The sequence below is a fragment of the Hippoglossus hippoglossus genome, chromosome 4 (assembly GCF_009819705.1).
Source record: "Hippoglossus hippoglossus isolate fHipHip1 chromosome 4, fHipHip1.pri, whole genome shotgun sequence".
NCBI classification, from domain to species: Eukaryota; Metazoa; Chordata; class Actinopteri; order Pleuronectiformes; family Pleuronectidae; genus Hippoglossus; species Hippoglossus hippoglossus.
This window is the reverse complement of record NC_047154.1, coordinates 25,255,034-25,269,226: the sequence shown is the minus strand read 5'-3', so window position 1 is coordinate 25,269,226 and position 14,193 is coordinate 25,255,034. Positions and strand designations below refer to the sequence as shown.

Below are 14,193 nucleotides of genomic sequence, written 5' to 3'. Positions count from 1 at the left end.
GGGTTGAGTGTGTGTTTCAACCTCTGAGGTTTAAATCCTCATTTGGTAAGAGGTGTGTGTGTGTGTGTGTGTGTGTGTGTGTGTGTGTGTGTGTGTGTGTGTGTGTGTGTGTGTGTGTGTGTGTGTGTGTGTGTGTGTGTGTGTGTGTGTGTGTGTGTTGGATGGGGAGGTGGTTCTATTCCAAATGGCAGTCGGCCCTTTTAGCTCAGTTTCAAACATTGAATTTGAAATATAATTTTTTCACCTTTTAGTTTGTTTGTAAAATAAAAGTCTTTGGTTCTCATGCGCTCAAACACAACTTTGGTTTATTCGAAATATTGAGATTAAAGAAAATATATAGAATTAATTTCCAAAACATTTGAGTAACTGCTGTTTGAAACCTCACCGCCTCCCCACCCGCCCCCCCGCCCGCTCCTCAGACTCCTGCTTAGTTGACCAGGAGCTCCTGGTACTGATCGGAGCGGAGGAACCGGCCGAAGGAGTCCTTCTCCATCAGGGCGTGGATCCTCTTCTGGGCCAGGTCGAAGGTCGCGGGGGAGAGGTCCACCAGGTTCCTCAGGGTCACGTCCTTGGTGAAGTGGTCAATGTTCACCTGTGGCAGGAGGAAGGACAAGAGCTGCTGTCAGAGACGACCCAGAGGAAGAGGAGAGGAAGAGGAGGACGATAGCTCTTCATCGTTGTCATTAACCTCTGCTTTCTTTTAACTGACCAGTTAATTTAAATATAAACACATAAAATGAGCCGCAGCACTGATCTGAGTCACTTTCTGAGTAGACGACAGAAATAATCAGGGAGAGAGAGGACTTTCAACTTTCACTGGGCCACTTCCTTTACGTGTGTTTGCACTCACTCCCGCTCGCCGGTATCAAGCTGTGTTTTATTGCCGTGGCTCGTTTATGACCACGTGTGTGTGGACATTAACCTTTATCGATGCACATAATTGCCGTCACTCAAAACAACTTGTTTTCCACTGAAATAAGATTATGATGATGATATTTATGGTCTCACACACTCACACAGGTGTTTTAGAATCTTGTTTTGACACCACACGGCTCTAAATGAGGTTCCCGTGTTAGGTTTGCACCTATTGGTCATTGTTTAAGCTCATTTCCTTAAATTAAATCATTAAAAAAACCATAGAAACTAGAGGTGTCAGGTCACTGTCGCTGTTTCCTCTTCAGAAGTCACGTGTCTTCATGTTTCTTGTCGTCGTCTCAGAACCTTCTCTGTCTGTGACCTCATCTGTTTACACTCCAGCTCGCCTGTAGTCCTCCTCCTCTCACTGATAAAAGATGTTAACTCTCACTGAATGGAAACTGTTGATAATATGTGGAAATCTACATATTTAGAGAAGCTGTGTCTCTGCATTCATCAAACTGCTCTGTGGATAATTGAGGCAGAGCAGAAAAAGCACAGAATCAATCAATTTCAAAATAAGGAATCTCTCCTTGCGCTGCACGCTCTTTAGAGTTTGTATCCGACTGATGGTTGAGCCAGCGTCAAAGTCTTTCAGTCAGTTTAAAGTGAGAATTCAAAACTGAAATGTTGGCATGAGTCGTATAAAGCTGAAAAAACATGGGAGTAATTCAAGTCCCTGACCTCTCTGGGTCCCTCGGACTGGATGAAGTCTTCGTAGATCTTCTTGGCCTTGGTGGCCATCTTCCCTGGGTTCTTGGTCTTCTTGAAGTCCTCGCAGGCGGTCCAGAACTCGATGTTCTCCTCACTGAACTCGGACTGGAGGAAGCTACGGAAAGCAGCCAGGCCGTCTGGGGGAGGGAGGAAGGAACGGACACAACAGATGAGACTAAGAGATAATACAACATGATGACAAAGACCCACTGACACTTCTGTGGCACTTCAAACACACATGGCTCAATGAAATGAGACGTTCAGTGACCATCTGAACATCTGTCTCACCCCTTAATTAGGATTTCTGTGATCGAAGTTAAGAAACGATAAAACAGTTTCAACGCCCCTTGTCTTTTTAAGGTTTCTAACTTTAGCTGTTCAGTTGAATCTCCGCCTGATGCTCGTCTTGCTGTTTGCCGGTGGTGTCGCCTCTTTGAAAAAAACTGTTTATCACTCATGCTAATACTGATGTTTATTCCTTCTAATAAACGGCTGGTCAGAAGACTTGACCCTCGATAAACATCTTGTTATTAAAATTCCTCCTGGATTCTGCGTGTGAGGGAACCGACGACACTGTGAGACCTGCTTCTCCCGCCGCCTCTCGCACGCTGGATGTCAAATATCACGTAGGCACTGCGGCTCTTTTCACAACAGTCCTGTCGTGTTTGAACAAAGTCATTACAGAACATTTATAACACAGGCCAGGCCGGAGAAGACGTTATTCTGACAGAATGAAAGCCCTGAGAGCTTTTATTACACGATTTACAGACGTGAATCGGTGGAAAAACAAAAGCAAAAAAACAACACTGACTTATAAAAGTGGGATGATAATCGTGTTTGTATTGAGCAAAGTGCCATGTGATAAAAGTAAAGTACTGTTACCATGGCGAAGAAATAAAAACATATTTAGTTAAAAATAATTAAACCACAATTCAGTGGACGAAAACAGACGATGACATTTTGAAAGTGTGTGTGTGTGTGTGTGTGTGTGTGTGTGTGTGTGTGGGGGGGGGGGGGGGGGAGTCTAAAGTTCGATTTGGACAAAAACAAAGTGTTTATCCCAAAATGAAGGTTTGATGAAAACAATCTCTCATTTGAGCTGAAACCTTTGTAACTGGACACAATGCCAGAGAAAGGTCTCATTGTGTGAAGGAGCATGTGCTGCAGACGATAAGCTGCGGCCTCGGGCTTTTATCTCAAATCTACTCAAAGCTACTTCGGTTCAGAATAGAAAATGAGTCGCAATCAAGCTGCTTTTTTTCAGCACAAGGACACACACACACACACACACACACACACACACACACACACACACACACACACACACACACACACACACGCACACACACACACACACACACAAAGGATTAATGACAATCCTGTGTGTGTTTCAGATCCACAACAAACGATTGAATTGTTTTGTAATATTTGACCGTCAGTGAGATTCAGCTGAGTTTTAAAGCGACTTTTTAATTAGTTTTAGACTTTATTGTTAACAGTTATTATTAATATATATATATATAGAGAGAGAGAGAGCGGGAAAGAAGAAAGACTGTATATAAAGATAGATGACATCTTCATCTCCCCCTGGTGGCTGGCTACAGTACAGGTCATAAACCCCGCCTCCTCCATGGAAGTGGATGGGACATGATTAAGGTGGTGTGTAATTTCAACATATATTGTCATTAATGTGATAATAAACTGTGCCATTCGACATATACATACACACACGTATACACACACACAAACACACACACATATATATATATATACACAAACAAAATAGAGCTAGTACTAATATTACAAGAGTATTTGCAGAAGTATAATAAAATATAACATTATTTTACAAGTTTTACTAGTGCAGCCTTTTATCTGACAGTAGCCGTTTGTTGTTGCATAATAAACATTACATTATGCTGTTTTGCTGTAGAGTGGATGTGTGTGTGTGTGTGTGTGTGTGGGGGGGGGGGGGGGGGCAGTTCTACACATGAGGGGAAATAACTCACTGAGATTCTCGTGGGAATTAACAAGAAAGAGGCAATAAAGAATCACGTTAATGTAAAGTCTCATGTCGATAGATAATCCTGTGGCGGCAGTTTGCAGCAAGTGGCCAATAAATCAGCTCTGCTGGTGGAATCATTTAGACTTTCCCCTGGAGATGTTACCACAACATGACCTCTGCGGCCCGGCCCGGCCCGGCACACACACACACAGACACACACACACACACACACACACACACACACACACACGAACGCACACACACACACACACACACCTCTCTGTTCTCTGAAGGAGCCACTTAGGAACATCTCCTGCCACCCACCGAGCTTGTTGCTCCGTTCACATGCGTCGCTAACATCTGCGCTCGGCTCTGTTTCCACGCACAGAACCAACTCGTGTGACGTATTAGCAGCGGAGTTCGCGCGTAGCACGAAACCTCATTACCGCCAGGAGTTAATCATCAGTCTTCTCGGTTGTCAGGGTTTCTCTGCACTTTGTGAAGTAAACACTGGAGCTGCTGCTGCTCGGTTTCTGGAATAAATCACGTGAAATGTAAACTCGTGACTGTTTCAAGTTGACAGGATGCTTCTGAATCTCTTCATCGGGCAGATTGATGGTTCTCATCGCATAATCCAAATTCAATATGTTCTCAACATCCATGTAAGAGACACAGTTTAGTTAAGTTGTTTTAAGAAGCAGGGGAAAAACAATATTAAGACGTTTCCCATGTGATCTTTAAAAGTCTTGAATATGCATCTTAAGTACATTTAGGTCTTTGTTATGTAAAAGTTCATTAACGCTACTTTTTTAAAGGGATAGAGATTTTTTTCAGAGCAACCTTTTGCCATCATGTGTAGTTTCTGCTCTTTCTCAAAGATTCAGATCTTATTATGCTGTGAATGAATAATAGTGTCTTGATTTAAAAAGGTCTTGATTCATTTTGGTCTTAAGTCTTAAATCTAACCTGTTGAAAGCTGCAGAATCGCTGATTAGAGACGTGTTTGTTTGGTTCCCCCGAGTTCCTTGACACCAATTAGATATCGACACACAATACAAATAACGAACGAGCAAACATCTTGCATTGTTGCTATGGAAACCACATCCTGACAAGTGTGTTGTTCCTCAAACAGCCTGCTGGACAAAGAGCAGACGTCAGTATCATTAAGAAGCTCGGGCAGAGTGTAAAAATAATGAGGCTTTGTTGTGGTGCACTTCGTTTACCTCTTTACCTCAGTGTTTGTTTAGGATCGTGTGCGTGTGTGTGTGTGTGTGTGTGTGTGGTGAGAAGCCGTCTCCTTCAGGTATTTGTAAGAAAGTCCTTCAAAGACATTATCAGAACAAAAAGATTGACCTGCAGTTCAACGAGTGCATTTCCTGCTTTGTTTCTACACCTGTAAACACGTCGACTTTCTGATAATATGCTGCCGGCTTTAAGAAATCTCGTTAATCGTGTTAAACAGATAAAGGATGTTAGATTTAAGATATAATTAAAAGTCAACAGGAAGAGCTTCACTTCCTGTGGCGAGGAAACTGTGGGATTAAACTTTGATCCGTGGTATTCGCTTCACATTCGCGCAGACGCGGATGATGCGACAGCTCCCAAAAGCGAAGCCAAATCATCTTCATCACCCCCTGGTGGCTGGCCGCAGTATAGGTCATACATAGGTCACCTCATCCATGTTAGCAGATGGGACAGCATGGACCTCATGGGTTCATCGTGCTGATCGGAGCTCTCCAGACCACCTCAAGGACACTTTCAGGTTTACTCAGAACATCATAATGAATTTGGATGGACACAAGATCAATGCAAATGAACAGCAGCTGAAAACAAAGTTGTTTGCATGACGGGGGCGAACACGGCCGATGAAGTTCTGCGACCTCAGTGATGTTTTCCCTGGGTCTGACATCTTTGACTAGTGGATTTCCATGAGCTTGGCAAATTATGTTCACATATGGAAATTTTGTCCACATAACTTCCCCTTTCCATCTATTTGACTTTGACTGTGCTCCACAGCACCTTTGTTCTGCTGCCGTGTCACCTCCACGACTCTCACCTGAGGCCAAATGGACATAAACAACATTTTACTGTAGCTTTGGTTGTGAAGGACCTCTTAACGCTGCAGGTCCCTCTGCTACAGAGTAGAAGCTACATCTAAATTACTGCTTTAATCAGTTATAACGAGTTAAAACCGGATTCTGTCGGTCTGTAAATGTTTTCATTGGCATATTGGTTGTACATTCCGGTGGCAAAATGTTCTGTATGTTTTTTAATAAGTTTATTGCCTCGTTGTTTTTTGGGGACTGGGGGATTGCCAGGCATTTATGTTTCCCCCAGATACAGAAGCTGGGCATGAGAGTCAAACTGGTGAATGGCTTTTTTCTGAACAATTGGGATCAATATTGCTAGATGCATGGACCCAAGGGGAGACATGTCTTTTTTAAATTGGCTTCTTTATGGCTGTATGGATGTCATGTTGAATATTAGGAGAACACTGTCATTTTCTTTGGTTGTGAATGGGCCTCTTAACGCTGCAGGTCACTCTGCTACAGAGCTGTTAAGATCACCATTGGTTTCCAGTGCACTTCAAAAAGGTTTAGCATTAAAGAAAAGTGTATTCAAGTAAAAGTTATTATATTATAAGCATAAAAATATATGTATTTGTATTGATGTTGAGCTTGGAGCTAGGCAGGATATTATTTAGGTTAATCACCAGGGAATTAACTGTGTGTGTGTGTGTGTGTGTGTGTGTGTGTGTGTGTGTGTGTGTGTGTGTGTGTGTGTGTGTGTTGGGAAGTGAAAGAGAGAGAGAGAGAGAGAGAGAGAGAGAGAGAGAGAGAGAGGTAGACCTACAGTTGTTGCTCAGGACTCGGTCCAGACACTCGCGCCACAGAGCCGCCTCCTCCGGAGCAGGCCTGCACACAAAATACCTCAGATCAGCAAAACTGCTCAAAAATCATATGAACAGTTAATAAACACGAGCTCAAATATTGAATTCTTCTCCAGTGTTTGCAGCTTTTTCCAGTGAGCTGCTGCTATTTAACGTTTTCAGGACATTTTGTCAACTGTTTTAAGATCCACATTGATTTAAGACTAAAAAAGTGGCAGCAACAAGCTTCTGTCAAATCCGTTTTTTCAACTCAGCCCACGAACGAGTCTCTTCTTATGATCTACGACATGTTTTCATGTAAATTATCCTCTACATGTTTAAATCTTCCAAGGATCGGTTCAATATCCACACGTGTGACGTATGATCTCACAGAACCAGACTGCGTCGTCTGATCTCCTCTCACTGCTGCGAGATCTGGAGAACGTCCTGTGAGACGGATCACGTCTGGTCGTGTACGTGTGTCCGAGCTTCTGGACTCAAGAGCTGAAACTCCAAACCCAGTTTAACAGACGGAGTTAAGAGGATATAAGATATTCTATTTTCTTTTATCTTATCTTATTGTTACTGTTGGTATTTTGATGTATTTATTGCAAGTTGCTGTTTTCTTGTTGGACCTTTTACTTTGTGACGCACTTGTTGTTTTAAATGTGGTATATAACACATATAGAGTCCACAGGGTGAACAGAGGAACTGAACCAAGTGTATTATTATCTTAACTGTGCAAGATTAACATGTGCGATGTTACCGTTGTCCAATACAACTGAGTATATACACTAATGTATACTTTAATCTATTTATGGTTTGTTTTTATATGTATTTATGAGACTGTAATGTGTCTCACTGTCTCTCTGCAGCACTGGGACACTGTGCAATGACAATAGAGGCTTTGAGTCGAATAGATTGTTTTTAAAAACTTATTTAAAGTGTCTTTCGTTAAAAGCGTTAACTAAAATTTGTATTATTATTGTTTGGTAGTGAGGAAAAACTGAGCTAAACTCAAACCAAAGATTTAAAATTTAAGGGATTATTGCCAGAATTTATTAAATGATATTATGTGACGTTGGTGAATCACAAGTTTCAGTCTAATGCTCAAGATCTAAGTTTAATGCATACGTTTTTCATTATGTGGAAAAAGACCAATTTGCACATTGTGCTTTACATTAACGTTATTTCAGGGTAAAACAGAAGCAAAGCAGTTCCGCCTGTTGTTTGATATTCATCTTTTTTCTGAGGGAACTTTCAATCTCACTCGTCTGCGTCTGGAAAACCTTTAACGTCCTTTTAATCATCACATTTTCTACCTGCTCTGCTCTTTCACCGTCACTAAATCTGGTTAAAATCTTCTCTCACTCACTTCTGCAGCTTCTCCGGCTTCTTCTCCGGCTTCTCCGGGTACGGGATGATGAGGTCGATGGCATTTTCCGGCTTCTGCAGCAAAACTCCCAATTTCGACTTGATCTCCTTGGCCCTGCGTGACAGAAAACAGGCTCGTGTGACAAAGTCTTTCTTCCAGCGTCTCTGGTGTGAAAGCAGCGATAACTCAGTCGTGATGTTTATCCGAGAATTCCAGATATTTATCATCCTCTTCCCAGCACGACTCTGTTTATACGAGTAACTGAGATGACTCAGGTGTAAGATTTGTCAAGTTTGAAAGTTAGTTGGCTACAAACGCGACAAGAATCTGAGTTTTCTACCAAAAAAAAGAGGTGAACAAGGAGGAAGAGAAGCAGTTCATAACATAAACATGAAAATACTGTTATGACATTTACAAGTTTGACTGTTTTTTAGATTTAAACACAAAAATCTTATCCAGTGTAAACATTGTCCAGCTTTACAGTTACATGAAAAGTAAAGTAAAAACATATTTAATTCATTAGAAATGTGTTTCTGTATCAGCTCAAATTTTTGTAAAATTAAAAGCACAAAATAAAAACAAGTTTACATAAGAAAACCGGTGTCACACCTATGAAATGTTGTTCTTAAGGTGATAAAGACATTGCAGGAAACAGAAATTAAGTTGTAAAAACTTCCCAAAGTTGAATTTAAGGCTCTTTTAGATGGAAACACTTCACCTGTGACACCAGCGTGGATTCAAAATAACTTAGAGTCTTCAGATGTTTACAGCACAGATCCACACCAGAGGATCTCTCTAGTTAAAGACATGACAGGAGTAACGTGATGATGCGGGTCTCACCTGTCCCGGCAGGTCTGGGGTAAGGCAGCTAATCCTCTGCACATTTTCCGTTGCTTTCAGATGCAGAACTTTTAAAATAGAAGTTAGTTTTTCCTGTTTTCACACTGTGAGTCTCAGAGTCACTTTTCCTCTCTGACTCTGGCTCTCAACGCACCGGGAGTTTTATACAGAAAACGCCCTCTGGGCTCTGGGCCAGTGGCTACGAGCCAATCAGACGGAAGTGTGTGCAGCCGAGGGGCCGCGCTGAGGAAGGGCCGGATGTGAGCCGACGTTTGGTTTGAAGTTTCAATTAAGCAGCAACAGATCCGGGACCAGTGTGTAAACAGCACCTGGAGTTTTCACTGAGTTCAGATCTGCAGGACTCATCTCTTCTTGTTTGGGTTTTTGATGTCTTATACATTCCTGAATGAATCTTCAAATTGTCAATTACTTTTTCTATTTTACTGCTTTGCTGTGCAACTATTTAATTACTACAGAAGTAACAGTGTCATCAACACATGCTGCACATCAACAAGTTGTTCTGAGGACACGTGTTAGAAGTGTTTGGACCCGAAAACTCAAACGAATCTGAACATGCTCTTCAGTTTTCAATCAGTCGATAGCTTCAAGGACAATAAACAAGTTTTACATTATTACTGCTGAGAGTGTTTTTTGTAAGATTTCGGTTGAGTGAACTTGTCAAGGTCCGTGGAATCACATTCTGATGATAACACAATAAAAAACATCTTTCCAACTTTCCAATGACAAAGTTTATTTTTCAGCAGCTTCCTTCATTTCTCAGTTCTTTCAAAAACACATCTCCATCAGAAAATAATGCAAATGAACAGCAACTGAAAATAAAGTAGTTTGCATGAGCGGCGAACACAGCCGACAAAGTTCTTCGACCTCAGTGAAAGTAAACAGCAGAGTTTGATTGAAAGTTTACTTTTACTGATTTTACTTGTTTTTCACCTATGTTGTTACAGTTTAAATGCTTTATAATTATAATTTATAATTTTTCACATAACTTTTATTCAATTTTTATTTCAAGGCCTTAACAATGACAAAGACTCAGCCTCCAAACACATAGATGCATTTACGTCTTTGAGAAATGTCTTTTCTCAATTGTTCGGACAAGTCACACAGAGAAAAATCACATTATCTCGTTAACATCACAACACAACTGATAAATCTACTGTGTACGATCTTGCTGACAAGACTTTTGCCGGAAAATGTCCAGAAAATTCACAATGATCGAGCGGGCGTGTCGATGACGTTGAAACATTTCTCTTGACCTCTTGGTTTTATTGCCTGCTTCTCAAAAGGCCGAACAACCGACAGAGACCGAGGGGATAATGTTCACAGAAAGAGGAAAGTTCAAAACATACGGAGTGAACAGAACTAATGTCCCTCACATTTCCTGTCAGTCAAGAAACAAAGACGTATAAGTTTAATGAGGAAAACTTCTGTTTCCTAAACCTTTCATCCACATACGATGATCAGGATGCAACGCCTGGTCTCCTGTGTCACACTCGTCCTGCGCTTTGTACGTTCACCATCCTGCACGAGCTGTATATACTCTACCCCAATCACTTAATTCTATTTATTTATATTCTAATGATGCCATTTTATTAGTAAGTCATCTGGTCATGATTTATACCAAATGATTTAGAACGATTAGTTTATCTAAATAATCTTTAGATCATGTTTCCAATTCCTAGTGATTGCAGTACTACATTATAATTTCTTTTTTTTATAAATACAAGTTATAATATGTATATAAAAACTAAACAATATATAAAATATACATGAAAATCTAATCAGTTCATCCTTGAGTCCCAGTGAATGTTTGTACCAGATTTGAAGACGTTCCCTCCGAGTGTTCTTGAGATATCACGTTCACAATGGGACAGACGGACGTATCCTCATATTAAAACAAGTTTAACTGCCCACCTCCTATACTTACAGTACTATTTTTAATCCAGAAGCACCTAAAACAAAAGGGAAAACATCATTTCAATATATTTAAGTAAACTACTACTTTCATGGTTTCAATTTCACGCAGTATTACTTTTGAAAACACTGACGAGCGACTCTGATGAACTTTCCCCACTTGATCTATGCTCAGTGTGCAAAACCAGGACAGAACATCTGCTGGTGATGAGCTCCATGAAGAGAAATACTTACGTGCAGAAGATTCCCGGAAAATTAAGATTTCACAGAGTTTAACATTTGCAACAAATAAATAAACACGCATCCCTCGTTCCACAGAAAATTAAGCTGCTCCACTTCGCCCGAGGGGAACTTTGAGCTGTGGTTTCCAGCCAGCAGCTAATAAAGGGATCATTTCTGTTCCATGTTGTTGAAGCCTTGCAGCCAGACCTAGTGGCCTGGCAAATACACGAGAGCAGCACTTATTGAAATTGCCTTTTTTTTTAATCAGAGCTTTTATTCTGTGAACAATAAAAAAAAGCTCGGTATACAGAGTTTTTTTTAATTTTTATTCTGTTGTCGATGTTGTTTTGAAGCAGAGTCCTTGAAAACAATGTTTCCTGCAGCTGCTGGATATTCTCCCTGAACACTGCGAGGGGGGGGTGAGAGTTGTTTGTAGTTCTACTCTAAAGTTAATTTAATTATTCTAAATTATATTTACACGGGCTCAACCAATCAAGAGTCAGTCTCAGCTGTCGATCGTGACTTTAACACCCTTTTTCATGGCTTCAGATAAGTAACTAGAATGACATCCACCAAGTTTCCTTTACTTTGTGTACTTTTTAGTTTGGCCTATGTCCCACCTGCTAACATGGAGGAGGCAGGGTAGATGGTTGAGATGGTTTAGCTTCACTTTGGGGAAGCAGTCATGTCGTCCATCTTTATATACAGTCACTGCGCTCTGGTTAGTTATGAAAGAAAACTCTACGATGTGAAAGAATGCAATTTATCTTATTTTGAAAAACACAACCTTTGCTCAGTGTCTTTTTGTGTTGGTTTTTACACTTGTGTCAGCAGCAGCGTGCACAAGTGTAACTCGACTTTGTTCTGAACATGAAGTGCAGTGAGGGCGTTTCACCTCCAGACTTCAAACAATGCTGGATTTGTTTTTTGTTTAGTTTGTTTTGGTTTTACTTTTGTTTTTTTTAATGGCACAGTTTCCTGGACGCCCCAGTTCAGGAAGGGACGGCCCCTTTGAGGGGAATGTGTGTGTTTAGGGTAACGGCAGCGGCTGCAGCACTGTTCAAATAAACTGGCACCAGTCGGCGTCCAGGTGCTTAATTTGGGGACGTCAAGGCCGAGCTGCAGCGTGAAAACACGAGTAATGGTCACCAAATGTCACAATAAACATCTACACAGGTTAAAGGCAATTATCAACGCATCAAAATATGCAGAATACGTATAAGTTTTGTACTTTTACTGAGAGTTCTACACAATCCCCTGGACAGTGAAGTTATTACGGGACGTTTCTTATACTTTGATTTAATATTCAAAGCCACAACAGATGCCGCGCAGGAAACTGAAACCTTCTCGTCGCTGGAGCTCATCATGCAGGACGTTTGTAGCTCGTCTCTGAGGAAACACCTGGTTTCAGTTTACTGCTGTTTGACCCATTACCGAGAACAACTTGCCCCCTAAACTCGCACCAGTGGCCACTTATCACTGCTTTTAAGAAATGTGAACAAAACCATTAAGTTTCTACGACACTATCATCATTTCTTTTCCTCATCTTCACGGCTCCAGACGCTTTGTTGCTAAACAGGAGGACAAGCAGACTCTTGACATCATTCCAGAAATATGATGGAAACCAGATATAGTGACCGAGTGTTTATATGGATCAAAACACTTGGGATAGAACTGTTCCTATACATATGCTGTTTGTGTGTGTGTGTGTGTGTGTGTGTCAGTGCGTGAGAGAGAGAGGGAGGAAGAGAGCGGGCGGAGTCAGTACGAGCTGAATTAATAACTTTATGATCGTTATGTGATGATCAGCGTTGATATTGTGGCGTCTTTTCAAACAAATCAAGGTTCGAGCTGCAGCGGTTTCAGAGACGTTGGCTCAGATTCCGAAGCGATTCAGGGAAAAGGCCACAAGGCTCTTATTTTGAAAAATGAGACGGCCTCATGACGTGACGTTCATCATCACAAGCGTGATTGGCTGAGAAGATGTCACATGAGCAAAGATGCGTCAACACAGACGTGATCCATAATTTACTATCCAGATTACACAAAATGATCAAATTATCGTACATCATGAATTAATGATCGTACAGAGTAAAAAATTATCGTACAAATACAATAATTATCGTACGTCTGGCAACACAGTGAGTGTGTGTGTGTGTGTGTGCGCACAAACCGCCGTTACCTTTCCCTGAAGTTCTGCGACTTTCATACAGAGGTTATCGCAATTGAATTTTACTAATTAAGGTTTTAATCAGGTTTCCGATCTCGAGCTAATCTCAGTTTTGTTTTGACTCAGATCACAGAGCTCTCAGACGCTTCTCCTGACATCTCGGTCACTTCCCACTGATTCAAAGTTCAGCAGAACGAGCTGTGAGCTGCACACTGGAGAGAACAAGAGGATTCTGAGTCTCACTGTGATGTCAGCAGGTCGGAAGCAGGGGTTTTGTGGTAAACGCAGAATAAGGCCCGATTGTTTTCATTTCCAGATCACTTCCGAGAATCCTAAATCTTCAGAACGTCCGATGCTCCGGGGTTCGGCCGACACGCCTCGAAGGTAACGTGTCGCTTATTAGCTCCTGTCGGGCAAAACACATTTCCTGGATACAAACTTGCGGCTTCGGGGTCGTAAACTAATCAGAAGGCCGATCGAGCCCCGGCTCCTCCAGTCTGAACGGTGAAGTGTCCTCAGGCAAGAGTGTGTGAGAGTGATTGGTTGATAAGAGTAAAAAGAACATTATATAAAGACAGTTTATTAAGTTGTGCAACGTAGATCTTGTGTCTCTGTAGACAAACCCCAAAAAATACACAAAAGGTGGTTTTGTGTGGAAATTTCATGTGATTGCTTTTTATTTAGTTGTTAAATTAGTCCAGTTGTCGCAGGTATTTTTAAACTCATTCATTCCCAGTGTGAAGGAGATACGGTATCTCAGGAGTTGGGAAATTAAGAACTTAAATGGTTTTGTTTTTCCATTTGTAATTATTAAATTCAGGTTGATGCAATGGAAGTGCGTTTACAGAAGCCTACTGATGAAGTTTAAATCCAAATTTCTTTTTCTGCGTTCAGAAACTTTTTAAAAATGTTTTTTCTCATCTGATTCACAGATCCTAAGGCAGAGGTCACTGTGTGGATTTCAAAATCCCCTGTGGGCATATTTGAGATTTGATAAATGAGCTATAGGTTGGTAACGATTCTTTCTCTGAGTTTCTTTGATGCATTCAAACACAAAAGAGGAGCAAACCTTGGCTTGAAAACTGTTCATATTGAGTCTAATCTCTGGAGACGTTTGTTTCAGAATCACATTTTGCTGGTTTGTAGAAAAGTCA

The 14,193-nt window shown here is 41.1% G+C and overlaps 1 protein-coding gene across 1 annotated transcript; it reads right to left on the bottom strand.

The window, feature by feature from the left end:
* Positions 1-90: 90 nt before the first annotated feature.
* On the bottom strand, positions 91-8,859 carry rgs5a (regulator of G protein signaling 5a). Its single transcript, XM_034583122.1, has 5 exons — positions 8,716-8,859; positions 7,876-7,989; positions 6,485-6,546; positions 1,600-1,766; positions 91-592 (listed from the first exon to the last, which is right to left on the bottom strand). Exons 1-5 carry the CDS (start codon positions 8,757-8,759, stop codon positions 428-430), a joined length of 552 nt encoding a protein of 183 aa, XP_034439013.1. The 5' UTR covers positions 8,760-8,859; the 3' UTR covers positions 91-427.
* Between the last annotated feature and the right edge of the window lie 5,334 nt (positions 8,860-14,193).

Bases quoted from the DNA above. Each gene is read 5' to 3' on its own strand.
- rgs5a (XM_034583122.1), bottom strand. From the start codon at position 8,759: ATGTGCAGAGGATTAGCTGCCTTACCCCAGACCTGCCGGGACAG. The intron at 7,990-8,715 runs GTGAGACCCGCA...TCTGTCACGCAG, and splicing joins CCCCAGACCTGCCGGGACAG to GGCCAAGGAGATCAAGTCGA. The intron at 6,547-7,875 runs GTGAGTGAGAGA...TTTTGTGTGCAG, and splicing joins AAGCCGGAGAAGCTGCAGAA to GCCTGCTCCGGAGGAGGCGG.